The sequence below is a fragment of the Lissotriton helveticus genome, chromosome 12 (assembly GCF_964261635.1).
Source record: "Lissotriton helveticus chromosome 12, aLisHel1.1, whole genome shotgun sequence".
NCBI lineage: Eukaryota > Metazoa > Chordata > Amphibia > Caudata > Salamandridae > Lissotriton > Lissotriton helveticus.
The window spans coordinates 213,457,482-213,472,713 of record NC_136073.1 but is presented as its reverse complement, the minus strand read 5'-3'; the positions used below and the strand labels follow the sequence as shown (position 1 = coordinate 213,472,713).

General features: G+C 42.6%; 1 protein-coding gene across 1 annotated transcript in view; it reads left to right on the top strand.

Annotated features, from left to right (window-relative positions):
* ATP2C2 (ATPase secretory pathway Ca2+ transporting 2) overlaps positions 1–15,232 on the top strand; it is a 371,780-nt gene that overhangs the window by 331,837 nt on the left and 24,711 nt on the right. Inside the window, exons 22-24 of the mRNA XM_078670787.1 lie at positions 2,041–2,109; positions 2,235–2,351; positions 3,641–3,788. Coding sequence (XP_078526913.1) covers positions 2,041–2,109; positions 2,235–2,351; positions 3,641–3,788 — 334 coding nt within the window. The remainder of the gene's footprint in view (positions 1–2,040; positions 2,110–2,234; positions 2,352–3,640; positions 3,789–15,232) is intronic.

Genomic DNA, 15,232 nt, shown 5'->3' with positions numbered 1-15,232 from the left:
CCGCCAAACAGTCATGCGCACTTAGCATGTTCTTCGCCCAGGTGATATTACAGCCTGGGTGGTGAACATTCCCAGGCTCATAGTCCCCGTCTGAGCACCAAACCACAGCACTCAGACCAATCACAACGCTGCTGACAGGAGCGTCGTGATTGGCTTAGGGGAGCCTTTATGCTTCCTTCTTCTGTTCCCGGCCGGACTCATCAGGAAGAGATGTGGAGAGACGACGATGAAGAGACACAGTGATGACCTCTAGATTCACGTAATCTAATATGAAAAAACAAAGCTACAGATTTACTAATATTTTTGAGGAACTTCATTACAAAATGTAATGATTATAAAGTGGGTAAGGGAGAACAGGTTTGTGAAGGAGGGAAGGAAAGCAAAGGTGAGGACAGCATTAAATAACTCATCTATGTGGGAAAAGTTGTACAAATCTTGTAAGATGGACTGCACTAACCTTGCCCAGACTCTAAGGGCCTGATTTATGGTTTTGACAGATAGTACCTCATCCATCAGGGTGGAGAAGGACATTACCTCTGCATCCTGACAGACTGCTGTCTGTCACATTTATGGATGACCATCAGCCCAGCAGTCATCTCTGTACACTGAAAGTAGGAGCCATCACAGCAGGTTCCTTCCAATGTACAAAAAGTTTTTGTCTTTCAGAAACAAACTCCCAAAGCAGAAGTTTGTAGCTGAACAACAAAAATACAAACGACTCCCGCACCCTGAGATTTTGTCTTCCAGGTTGTGAGGTTTATTACTTTTTTCTGTTCCTCACCAGTAGGTTTCTCATTGTAGTGATAGAAAAGAAATAAATACATTACACTATCCACCCTAAATAGGGTTGGTGATGTAATATCAAACCTAGTAGGGCAGTCATACAGAATTTCCCATTAACAGACCTACTTGAGGTGGCTCAGATGATGGAAATGTCGAGGACTGCCAGCCCAAAATGAGGCAGGCGGAGCAAAGGTTTGGTGGACAAAGTACCCTGTCCACCAAACTCTACATCAGGTCCTGAGCTTCCACAGACTCAAAGCCATAAGCTATTTTCACAAACTAAAGAGGTTATAAATCAACAGTATTAAAAAGGTCCTCTGTAGACATTAGATCAAAGGGAGACTTTGTTGCATGACAAATAGACATACTCTTCTTTACTATGTCAGTGAGGCGAAAACTCATGAACTAGAGATGTGCAGCAAAACCAGTCCTATATGGCAAAAAGCAAACCCTTACAATTAAGTGGGACATGTATTTCAGTTAGGTGCTTGAAGAGGAAATTTCTTGTGAAGTGTTTTTTTTTAAACACTTATGACTGTCTCTGACCTTTCTGCATGTCCTCTTCAGGATCTTTGTTCTCAAATTCCTAAATTCCCTGGGAAGAGGTAAATAAATACCAGGTTGGCAGTAATCACAGCCTTCAAGGTACTATTACTCACCTTAAGAGTATCTTCCTGGTGTAGTTTGGTCAGAGACTGTCAGATTTAAGATCCTTGTTATCGCCCACCGTTCTCTTTATGCCACTGGGCCTGGCTATCTTCAGAAACGGTTTTACTTTTACACCCCTGCAAGAGAACTGCGTTCTTCCACCCAACTCCTGGAACAAATCCTGCATTTCCGCCTGCAAAGGTCAGGCGGCAGCTCTCTAGCTGTGAAGGCCGCTTTGGCCTGGAATGATCTGCCCTTTGCGCTTCGGGGCATTCATGACCCGATTATTTTCAAGAAGAAGCTGAAAACGCATCTATTCCCCTAATCTTGGCTCTTGGCGTTTCTTCACTCTCTCAAGGTTCGCGCCAGGACATTCTTGCAGTATCTGTGCGTGTTAGAAATTCTCAATAACATAACATAAATAACATAGCACACTTATGACTTGGGGCATTTATTGTGCTCCCTCCCTCTCACTGGCATGCAGCACAAATTGGATTTAGAATTGGAGTATTGCAGTATGAAGCAGAAGTAACTTAAATGCTCTATTCATTATTTTTATTTTTTCACCTACTTTGCTGACCTAAAAATGTTCCTACTTCTCATTTTAAGGAGTGCCATTGAAGAAGGAAAGGGGATATTTCACAACATCAAAAACTTTGTTCGATTTCAGCTCAGCACGTAAGTATGAAATAGAACAAAATAAGATGGTTGATTGGATTCATATGTGATATACATTTTTGAAGAAGCAGTGTCTGGAAAGATGACATGGCTTCCTGACAAGTATTATTTTTTTCTCATTTCAGGAGTATTTCAGCTTTGAGCTTGATTACTTTGTCTACGGTGTTTAACCTGCCAAACCCACTTAACGCGATGCAGATTCTTTGGATCAACATTATAATGGATGGGCCGCCAGCTCAGAGGTAAGCACCGCCACTCAACAATGAGTAATAATTCAGGTGGTACTGATCCTTGGGTCCTAAGGACACAATCTTTGTTGCGAGTCCTGGAGAAAATGGTAGGTCATTGGCTGTTTGGAAAACTTCTGCTGGGTCTCTTACCCACATGCATAAGGTAAGGTAAGGCTCCACATATATCTAGACTTCACAACTTGCATTTGTTGAAGTGTGCTCCAAGTGACTGTTCTCTTCCTCGTCTACATTGAGGACATTCCAGTTACCTCATTTGCATGGTGTTGCAACTTGCTCCCTTAACCCTCAATTAATTACTCACATATTATATTTTAGTATTAGTGAAGTTCCAGCTGAGTCCCCTAGTGAGTTGAGAAAGTTCTTCCAGCTGGCTCCCTTATTCCTTATATTTGTTAGGAAGGGTACTCTAGCTGGCTACCTTATTTTCTGTATTTGTTAGGAAGGATGATCCATCTGTCTCGTTTATAAGTTAAGTGTGTTAAGAATTCTGTTCCAGCTGGCTCCCTTATTCCCTACATGATATTTGGAAGGGTGCTACATCTGGCTTCTTTGTTATATCATCTGCAATTGTATAAACACATTTGTCAGTTGGGTAGTTACATTTGGGTTCAGAGGTCTCCTCAGACCCTGGTCTCTAGAGTGCCTGCACCTATTGCACTATTGGTAATTACACCCCCGGTTGTAGCAGACTGCATAGCAAGTGAAGTGGAGGGAGGTGCCGATGAATGTGCTGGGATCAGGATTTCCCCATCGCGGAGCACACAGCATTATCTGAAATTACATGTATTATGGCTCCTATTCAGGGACCATGTCATTTCTGATAATGTTGTGTAAATATTTGAAAAGGATGGGTGCTGTTGAAGTCTACCTTTTCATATTTGTTTTATATCTAGCTATATATGCATACAATATGTATTTGAAGGGTATTGCAAATATGTTATTCTTATGAATGCACCTGTATTAAATATTTAAAGCCTTTTTGGTTAGTGCATCCCAGAGATTCATCATTGCCAAGAAATGCCTCTTATTTCACACAAATTAAGGTTTTAGCCTTCTGAAGTTGACATGCACCATCATACCTTTGCCTCACTTCATCGGGATTTACGTATCCAAAGCACTTTGCAGAAGGTATTCAGAGATCTGACCAGGTGTCCTCCTATGCCTACGTTCTTCAGCTATACCATGTGTGCCCAATATGGTGTGGTTCCTCTAATCTATTAGCCAATGCTTATGCTCCATAATACACTCACATTTACCTTGGGTTTTGTTTATTTTAACAGCTTGGGAGTGGAACCTGTTGATAAAGATGCAGTCAAGCAGCCTCCTCGGTGTGCTAAAGATTCAATCCTCAACAAAACTCTGATATTGAAGATCCTGCTCTCTGCTGTGATCATCATCAGTGGTACCCTCTTCGTCTTTTGGAAAGAGGTGAGGACATTTTCAAGAGTATTTATGCATGTACCTAATAAACGCTAAACACAAAACAATCAAACCTTTCTTAGATGAATTCAGTTAAGTCAAAGACTATATTCTTGTTTCCGAAACTGAGGGCTGTGTGCATTTGTGTGGCTTGATAATGACACTTCACAGTTGTTTCATGGTATGGTTGGAGGAAGGGAGGCAAAAGAGTGGGGTCGAAGTAATGGAGGTATGGGAGAGAAAGGACTCTGAGTTCAAAGTTTGGTGGAACGTTGTGGGTGAGCTTTTGGTGGTAATCCTACTGAAAGTGGGAGAGCTTCAAATTTTGCGAAGCCTCAACTATTAGTCATCTTCCCCATATGCATTAGTGAAGGTTGCTCCAGCTGCCGACTTACTTCCCAGGTACGATATGAAGGGTGTCCCAACTAGTTCTTTTATTAAGAGGGTTCTTGCTGGCTCTCTTATTCCTTATGTGCATTAGATAAGGTTGTTCTAGTGGGCACTCACATTCAATATTGGCTCAGGAGAAGGATATCCACCAGGCTTTCTTATTTCTTACATACGCTATTGAGGGCGTTGCAGCTCATGTTTATGTGCTCAGAAGGGTCGTTAAAACGTGTCCTTAGGACCCTAGTCTTTAGCCTCCCAAGTCTAACACTTGTTTATAAACCCAGAAGATTACCTCAAATTGACATTTGCAGCTATTACACAAGATCAAATTCCCTAGGTATTTTTTCCCCATTCCCACATTGTCGAACATGCATTAAGAAGGGGCAAATCATGGTTATCCATCGTAGACTATTGCAAGTCCGCAAAAAAAATCAGCTAGTTTAGTGCTGACCGCAGATATCTGGGGTTACTCAAAGGCCACAGATCAAATCCTGACAGGACCAACTGGTTCAGTCCTTCATCAGAGCTGGATTAAGGAACATACTAGTACCATTCAGTATAATTCCATTAAGCAATAATCTCTCACCTGTTATATACATTTGGAACTGTAAAAAACTAAAACTTTAGGAGCTTTATTTAAAAAGCTAATTGATATTCTAATTAAAACTACTGCTGTGGTCTATGTAAGATCTTTAAAAACGGACTGGAAGATTGAAAGAGATTGAACAGATGTCTGAATACTGATGTCATGTATATGGAACACATCCTACAAATTTGTATTATAAGCTTCTTATAAAAGATAAAGCTTAAGAGAAATGGGCATTAAATACTTTTTCCAGTTGTTCCTTGTGCCTCTGAATTATCCAGGCTGTCGACAACCCGGTATCAGATAGAGGCCTTCAAAAGGGGCCAGGCTGCAGATTTTCAAGGTAATGGCAGGTGTATATGGAGTGCCTTCAAGCCCCTGAGAGTCATGAGGGCTCCTCCCCGATACCAACTGATGATCCATGTGTTCTCCTTCCAGTTCTTTACCAGCACTGCCCGCACTACCACTCAGGCCCCTGGGGGCCAAACCAGTTCCAACCACAAAGGCTTCAAACATGACCCCGCAGATGCGAATTTTGGATTCAGTGAGGATGCTGAACTCCAATCCAGAGACTACAGCCGTCACATTAGACCCATGTTGCACTACGAGATAACCAATGCACAGCCTTCACCATTGGACAGTCCCAATCTTGCCCGGGGCGACAGTAATACATGAGGCTAGAGACCCAGTTCGGCTTGGATTCAGATACAGCTTCAGAATATGCTGCACAATGAGGATGGGCATGAAGAGGAGGCAGGCAACGTGCTATCTCTTCACTATACTAATGCTGGATTATATTTTGACTTACAAAATGCTAGTGATTTAGACACCTCACCGAGACTGAATTAGAATCTCTGCAAAGGCCACACACAGAGGAAAGTGCCACTTTTGCAGTTGTTGTCTTCACTGCTGCAGGCGTTCTTGACTTGCAGCTACTATCGAAGCAAAGCAACCTTATTGACAGTAGTCTGCACCTGGGCCTTCCATAGTGCAGTGTTGCTAGCATTGAATAAGGCTCTGAAAAACACTTTTAGAGACTCTTTGATGACGTTGTGCTCAGCTTCCCCAGTTAGTTGCCTTCTGGCTCACTAAAATCATCTGGTACCTGAAAACCCAGCCTTCCTTCCCCATCAGCAGACCCAGTAAAGTTCCGTGGTCTAAGCATCCATGTGCATGGTCAATCCAAACATTTTCCCTCTGCACTGCCAAACAGGGAGCCAATGAGATTTTAAGCTTTTGGAAAAATAATATGCTCTTGTCATCTTGGCCGCTGGGCCCAAAAAGGTCTCTGTCAAGTCCCTGGGCCAATACACACAAGCCCTCTGAGATGATTAGAATGATTCAGGACAGACAGGATGCTGTAAAATATGTCTTGATGGCTGCCCTTGACACAATGGACTGTATGGGCTTTGCCATGGACACCACTGCTGTGATCAGGTGTCATGCCTGGATGTGAGCTACTGGGGTTTCCAGTGATGTCTGAGCATCCTTGATGGCCATGTCTTTTGATTCATTCAGACCCTTTGGAGAAAAGGTTGACTTTGTGCTTTAAAGTTTTAGAGATAGCTGTGTTAATGCTTGTTCCCTCAGCTTGCTTTTTCCAGTCTGCCAGTTTCACCAACAATAATAAAACTTTTAGAAGCACCCCTTTCGGTCTAGCCTATTGCAGAGGCAGCCCTCTCGACCAGTCCTGCAGCTGGCCCAGACCTTTCAGGGCTCTGGAGGACCTAGTGGTAGCCGTAGTCTTAACACCACCTAGTACAGCAATTTTCCACCTCTCCTCACCCACCACAATGGGTTTCAAGCTGATCTTACTTCCACTTCTAGGACCAGATGCTGCTGGTGTAGGGAAGGATTAATTTGTTTTCTAGCCGGCCAGCAATCATTAACTTCAGAATGGTGGCTGCTGCAAATTGTTCAGAAAGGGTAGGACCGACCATTGATATGAACCCCAGTTGTATCCCACCCTTTCCTACCCAGGTATCCGCAGGTCCTGCTGCCATCCTTCTGCAGTAAGTCATGTCTCGTTTGGCCAATCGGGCTATCAAGAGGGTTCAAGAATCAAAACAGTGAGGCGTGTTAACTCTTTCAGTGCTTAAATTGTAAAAGAATAAGTGATGATGGCCAACACTCTGCTCAAAAGCCCACGGCCAACACAGTTAGATGTGGACAGGCCACCTCATTCCTCTTTAAACCACTACTAGACAGTCCCTGCCCCTTTTTTTACTCTAGCAGGTCCCTGCTTTCTCAATTTTGTATTTTTTTTACGTCTTTCTATTCTTCCTTCTTTACGCTTTGTGTGTTTTTCCCTCTTTGACTATGCAAATGTTTGAGGAAAAATAAGTCCTGGCACCCAAAAATGAGTGCCTGTTGGTCCCACTTGCAACCACTGGCTCAAACTAAGCATTGCTCTTGCTACTTCCTGATGCCCAAAAAGGAAGGAGGGATCAGGCCTATTTTTGATCTTTGCCCTGTGACAGCCTTCTGACAACCTTCGTATGGGAGGACACATTTAAATGCTCTATCTGACTCAGATTCTTTCAGCCCTGGGGAATTGGATGTTATGTTTGGACTTGCTAAAAATGTACTTCCATGTGCCTGACCTACAGTTTTGCAGACACTACATTTGCCATTCTGCCCTTTGGCCTCACCTACTCTTTTCCTGTGTTTATGATGGTGATGGCAGAGATCGCAACCCACGTTCACAGGTCAGGGATAAATGTATTCCTGTACCTCTTTGACTGGCTTTCTGCTTCTAGTCACAGACCAGTTTAAAACAACAATCCACTTTCTTTCATGTTAGGCATTTTCAATCAGTAAACCAAACTCCCATCTATGAAAGCAGTCTCCTCTGCTTGCTTTCACACCCTCCGCATGCTTCAAAAGATTTTCAGATGGCTCCCCATCTGCACCAGGAAAACAATCACTCAAGCCCTAGTCACCAGCCGGCTGGACTACGGCAACACGCTCTATGCAGGAATCCCCACCCAACTCCTGAAGAATCTCCAGACGATAAAGAGCTCAGCTGCCAGACTCATCATCGACCTTCTCAAATGGACCCACATCACCCACCACCTCAGGAACCTCCACTGGCTCCCTAGCCAGAGAAAATGCTGATTCAAGATGTTGACACATCTACAAGGCCCTCCATTATCAAGGAACCACCACCTGAACTTCCACCAACCCTCCAGACACCTATGCTATGCTTCCCTTGCCCCTGCACACACTCCCACCAAACTACAGTGGAGGACGATCGTGCTCCTACCACGCCTCTAAGTCCTGGAACAACCTTCACCTCCAAACAACATCCTCTCTCCCAGAATTCATAAAGGGACTCAAGACCTGGCTTTTTGAGATGATTCCATCTCCTTTACTGAGCCTCAGATGATCATCTTCCTTACTGGTTTCCTTCCAGTACAGAGGCCTTGGCCAGGACAAGACACTATGGTACATAGCATCAGCATCTTTGGTAACTGCCAAGACCATCATGAGTAGAACACCAAAGAGGTCATAGGTAGGGGTGTACAAGTGTTTTTTCATGCAACATTCATGAATATTCCTTCAAAAAACATCACGAGTTGGGAAATTTTACGCTTCTCACATTCTGTACAGACGTGATCTTTTGCGACAATTTATGTCACAAAAGATCATCTGAAAATTCAGGATACATTTGCCATTGCACATAGACAAATCTCCAAAAGGAAGCTGTATGCCTTTTCCATCTTTAATTGGTTTGATTAGAGTGGAAAATCACCTCTCAATGTACACAAAAGCTTTGCATTAGGTTTAAAACAAGGTTCACAATTTGGGACAATCTGGAACTTCGCAAAGTTTCACTGCTATAAACAAAAATGTACTTTCCACTCCTCTAGTCCAAGTAGTTGTATTGCTTCCCAGTTTCATCTGTGGACTCCAGGCCAGCATTGCCCCTTGAAACCTACCTTTCGGCGATTGTCTAACAGGTTTTGCTTTTCACTGAACTTCTCTAGGAAAAATTACTTAAATATGAACATTGTTTTTGCAGTCTGTAGAGAATCAAGGTCCTCCTACTCTATTATGGAACTTTCATTCTCACTCATTCTTGTCTTTAATAACTTTATTCTAATTATATTTAAAACAAAAAAGTAGTAAGACCAAAACACAGAATATCCCCTGTGATAGAAAGTCACAATACTGTTAGTAAAATACATCTTTTGCCCTCGATAAAACTGTGAAAACATTTACCTAACGATGAAAGCAGGTCTCTCTGAGAGTCCGTGCTCACTCCAGTGTGGGACAAAACAAACTATACAAAAGGGGGTGGTGATGGACAAAACAAACTATTGCATTATTAGGGGGTTTAGATAAATCACCAACACATGAAGTGATTCGCCCTTTGAATGGGCAGCCCCATTAAAGGTATTTTTTTATTCCTTCAATCCGCTTTAGGAACTTCTAAATGGGGGCATGATTCTCAGTTTTTACAAAACAGGAAATCATCTCAGTAACACCCCAGAACTTTTTCTGGAAGTAATAAGGCACCTAGCCCTCAATGCAACATCCCCCATTCCTATGGGTTGATAGTGCTAACCCTTCACTTTAATCATGTTTATTTTTTATAATAAGTCTTCATATAACCTTGGATCTCTTTGGTCTTTGTTGACATCTAATTGAAAACAAATTAGAAGGTTTGCCCTTGGCACACTCAGCAATGTATATTAATAAAGAGTTTGGGCTCTACTCACATACGTCCACCTGCTGATTCTCAAGACTTTTAGACAGTTTTTGCATTGTGGCTTGAGTGTCTGCACTATAAGCAGATGTTGCTCTAAGAGGCTTCCCTTGTGTTCTGGTCCTGAAAGCAACTTTCACCTGGGGCTTTAAGCGCCCCACCTCCCCACCCCAGCCTCTCACAAACAAAACATACAAGACCAAGACCGGAAAAAGGTCCTGGGTAGAAATGCTTGAGGCACTGCTGCTTAACATATATGTATCCCTCTTAGTAACACTTACATCCATTATTTTTAACTTTGCTATGCCATTAAAGAAGGGAAACAGTCATGTGAAAATCAGTCCACACTGGGGAGCAGTTGAGACACAATACCTCAGGAATTTGGACACGTCTTCATTTTAAAAACTTTGGTGCAGAAACTCTGCTATGAACCCTTGAGAGGCATTAACTTTAAGTTTGAAACTTGTATTTCTTTTTATCCCGTATTTAACTAAAATTCTCCATACTCTGGGCTGTTGCAGGGTTTCTGTACTCACACAGAACTGTGCACAGAGGAGTGGAACCTCGGCAAATTAGGATGTCCCAAAACTTACCTTAGCAACCAACTCACCCCTTACCGAGCTAGCTACAGTGTCTCATTGGACATATCAAACACCCAATGTTTAGACAAACCAGAACATGAACTTACAGTACCTCAGGGTACGTGGGACTCATGAACACTCTTTCGTTATATTATCATTACAAACCAGAACATGGAGTAAAGAAGACACATGTGCATTTGAAATGTTTATTTACTAATGCCGTCTTCTCAGGCGCAGTATCTTTGATAATACAAGTATACTTATTATCAGTAGCAAAATTATCAGCATAGTTACTAAGACATAAAAAGCGAATGGTGACAGCATGTTACCATGCTGTAATGAATAAGAGTTAACAACACTTATATCTCACCCTCCCTAACACATATATTATATTATTATCTAAGAAGGTCTCTTTGGGTTGTTTTAGGGCGGGCCCATACCTTAGTGTCCTAGCATGAAGGAATCACATCAGCATACACCAGCTCTCTCTGCATGTGCACCGCATCAAGTGTGTTAACAATTCTCGTGCAAAGCAATATCAATCCCGCCTCAAGCCCAAGTTGGCAAAAGCTGCACTTGTGTTATGACTATGAAGGCGTGGAGATCAGACCTCATAACAATTCCATATCGTGTTGCTCCTGAAACTTCAGCACTCTCCGTGCAGACATGTTTTATTAAACAAAGCAGATATCAGAGCAATAACATATTATTCTCACATTCACCACGGCAAACTACTAGGTTGAAAGCTAAGTCAACAAATGAGGGTCGTGTGCAGAAGTTGCAAGAAAGGAAAAATGGCGTTTAAATCTCAAACGTACCTATGCTAACTTAACACGATATAGGGATATATAGGAGTTATACAACACCCCCCCATGATCCGAGAACGGACTAAATAAGGTAACAGAAGTGCCATCACATGAGAGCAGAATCCATTTATAAACGAGCATGAATATAAAAATTAATGCTAAAAAAAATAGCCCACAAATATACTGTGGCTCAAGCCAATAGGCAAGCAAAAATAAAATCTCTTGACCAAAAGTCAATAAAATCAAGGAAATGCTATCAATCAGCATGTCAATTTGAGGCAGTGTCTATGATAAGACCGTATATGAAAAGTAAGCTGCAACAGCCTCCAGGAGGAAGTCACTGTCCTCATCAGAAAACAGTTCAGCCATCCAATTTAAAAGATGAAAGGAACATACGTGATCTTCCAGCACCGGATCCTCTATAACCATCAGAGGACAGCTCGGTGGGTTCTCAAGAAAACTTAGTTCCAAGAAATTTTGCGCTGCCGACAACACATCCCAGGGACCCATTAGTCCATGTGCCACCGCCAAGGCCATAACCCTTTCGTCAGAACAAACCAACTCGTGAGCAATGATAGGACTCATCAGTTGATCAAAATCGACGTCAGAAGATGCTGGTCCGCAGAGACACAAATCAATGGCCCAAAGGAAATCACAGGTCAGACAGCGAAATACAGGCTGGACACAGGTGAAATAGGAGAACCGAAAAGATAATCCAAACGCCGTGCTTAGAGTCGCTAACGGCAGTGTGCCATAGTAATCAAGCATGCGGTTGCGAAACCGCGTCAGTAGTAGCTGTGCGTGGTCTTGCACAGGAAGGGCATCCATATTTAAAAAGGCAGAAAACCACCAATGCGCCAGCCGCTAATGCAAGCAAAAACGGGAACCCTCCAAACAAGGATGAAAAAATAGAATGGAAGAAAGCAGGGATGACTCCAAAAATCTTCTCAAAGGAAGTCACGAGACCACCGCTAACAACTTTAAAAAAATGTGCTAGGCCCGTTGTGGAGGATGCGTTAAAGATTGAACGGACCATGGCTCCGAAATGCAAGGGCAAATCAGTGTTTAAAAGAGCCTGGACCTCCGTGCGGGTGTTAGCAATGTGAAGCACGAAAGTTTCACGGGCCGAGCTCAAGGCCACCTCTTTCTGGGACAATAGAGCTCTTATTCTAGCCATGCCGCTGAATTCTGCTCCCAAGGTCGGTATCTGTGGCCAAATGGAAGACTCCCTATGTTCACGTGTGGGAGGATAAAGAACATTTCTGCAGCAAATAACTCGCTCACTAACCGTTACTATGAAAGCTATACCTTTAATTAAACCACAGCAGTTTTCATTATTGAGCATTAAATAACTACCATTCTCTAACAATTTAAACGTGGGGATGATAGCAGGAACTGGCGTGCCCTGTAAAACGCAAGCCATATTCGGTCTGTCCCTGTTACATGAACCGTGTAACTGTATGTGTCTACACATTAAAGAATGATCTGGCGTCTCAGTACACTCATCCCCTGTTAGATAAACTTCTTGTTCATCCTTGAAACATCTGTATGTGTATGGGAGTGACCAGACCTCATGAAGAAAACCGCTACCTAAGGGTTCAAAACGACCTATTGGCACATATTTCATACAATTTGAAAACTTATATAAAGCAAAAGGCAGCGTTATTAAACCGTGGATAAGCCACGTAGCAGCAGTGGTCTCTGCCACAGAAAAAGGTAAAGATTCCAATCTTTCAATATGGAGCATAGAAAAGGAAGCATCACGCATTGAAAGCAAGCGTTGTTTGTCTGTCAAATTAAATGGTGCAAATAAAGAGGAAACGTTCATGTATCCCCATGGAACTTTACCCATTTTTAGAGTCTGTAGTGTCCATGCAAACTGCATGATTGAACGTAATTGATTTTGACCATGGTATAATACAGACACTTCGTCATGCACAATATCAACAACAGACGACACAATATTATCTAATGTGTAAATTCTAGAGGAAAGCACGTTAATGCTATTGTCAACCACTGCAAGCACTTTCTCAAGATTTGCCTGATCAATAGCCCTAAGGCGTGAAGCAGCCTCAATCTGTGAGAGTTTCCAAATTTCATTGTAAACACCATATAACCAGCGTTTCGACCTGCCACCAGCTGGGCCCTTAATGAAATCATTCAAATCCACGTCTGCATTCAGTTTGGAAAGGTGATACTTAACCGCAGGTAAAGTTGAATGTTTCAGCCAAGCTTGACACAACTTGCCCACAGAGTAAGAGGTGACAGTATGACTCAAATCAAAACGGGGATCAGATCTAACAGTCTTAAAACCGTCAGTTATATTTAAAAACCTTTTTTGGCAAGAATCAGCACTACGGTGCCAAAGCAGCCAACCCTTGGGATTCATACTGGAAATGTTAAAGGAGGAATTCAGAAGCAGAGCCTGTATTTCTCTAATGGACAATTCAGTAAAATTACTCCAATTCTCATATTCCTCCAACTCCGGGAAAGACGGGGTGTTTAACCTTTTAGATGTAGCCAATCCAAAGCATGTGGTCTGGGAAATGGTTTCATTTAAAAACCACATATGATTTGGGATGAGACATGCACGGTGCAAAGCCTCAGTGCCTTGTACCTGCCAGGCCCTTGAGCCCCAAACTGATTTAAGGTCTATGGTATCCTTCCATAACTCATACCCTCCAGTAACTAATTGATCCAGGAAGGCCTTTGAATATAACAATTTTGTATTTGTAAGTCGAACCTTGGACAGTGGCTGTTTGTGAAATTTAAAATAAAAGGACTCGGGATTGGACTGATTAAAGTCAGTGAAATAAGTATACTTTTTAAGAAACGTTTCTGAACTCCCTTGTGTAGGTGCTGGGCAATGTTCCCACTGTGTAAAATTAACCGCATCCCTTCGGGAAGATGTCTTGTGTAAGAAGTGATTGCCATAATGTTGGTAACAGAACAATTCACCATAATTAGCAGATTCTAAATATAAATCCTCAGCATCAAAAGCAGCATAATATTTCAAATCAGAAAACAAACTTTCCACAGCATTAACATCCCAATCATCAGAACGAATGTTTTGTTTCACCACATCCCCCATATTAACTCTTAGTACGTTAGGGACATTAACGACTTCCGTTGGGCCATGAATCTGAAAACGAACTGCATCCCACGCGATTCCATCCAGAACAGGCCACGCTGTGATGTTAACCAAAGTCAAGTCTCTTTTTAATCTATGTGTAGAATGTGAAGAGGAAAGTGGGGCCAAAGTTCCATTCAAATGAGTAATGCAAGTTCTCTCCTCGACATAGTGTCCATTCATAATCCGGAAAAAATAAAACACAAAACCAATTGACATAAAAAGGTACAGTGAAAAAAGGACCAGCCAAATGTATATCCAAGGAGGTATCAAAAAATGTTTTTTAAACAGGCTAGCATATACTGCAATTTTAGAGGGTTTTTTCGAGGCAAGGGAAGCAGAGTCAAATGAAAATCTGGATTCCGTGGCTAAACGAGCTTGCAGGTCAGGCATGGACAAATCAGTGGGGTATGTATAGTCTGTCTCATCAAGGTTAGTTCCTGGTAAATTATTCAATAATGGAGTGGAAACAGCAGGTAATTCGATGGCCACCTCAGATTCATTATTAGAATCAGTGGGCATAATTGAATTTCTCACAATGGAAGGACAGGAAACAGCCGGTGTCATGCTAAGAAGAATCGGCCACTCTGTGTATCTTGACATTGTCAATAGAAATAAACCTGTTTTCCTTACGACCTGGAAGTGGTGGTAAAATGACTGTTCTAGTGCCCTTCACTCCAAGCACTGGGACCGGAGCTCGATAGGAAGGACCAAACTCTTTCTTGTTGTCGATCTTCTCTCGAACCAGTTCTCCAACTTGGGGTAGCCAGCCAACTACCGGGATCTGCAACGCATCATCCGACGTGGAGGGCAAATGTTCCTTTGCAAGAGTGTCTCTCGTCTTTTGTAGATTCTGTAAAACATTGCAATGTTCATCTGCGTCAAAGGAAGTGGCGCGAACCACCGAGTCTAGACCGTCAAGGTCAGGGACGAACATCTTGATGCCAAAGAGCATTTCGTATGGGGTCCGCCCACCCAGAGACCTTCTAGGGAGATTATTAAGAGCACGCTGCAAGCCATAGAGGTGAGCCAGCCAATTTCTGCCAGTGCCTATAACTCGGGCTGTCAAAGATTGCTTTAAATCACGGTTCATTCGTTCAACTACACTATTACCCTCGGGTCTGTAGGGTGACGAAAACTTGACTTGGACCCCCATCGAAGTCATGGCATCCTTATACGCCTTAGAGGCGAAAGCCGGACCCTGATCCGAATGGAAGGTACCACAGGCAAAAATCCCTATACAGATACG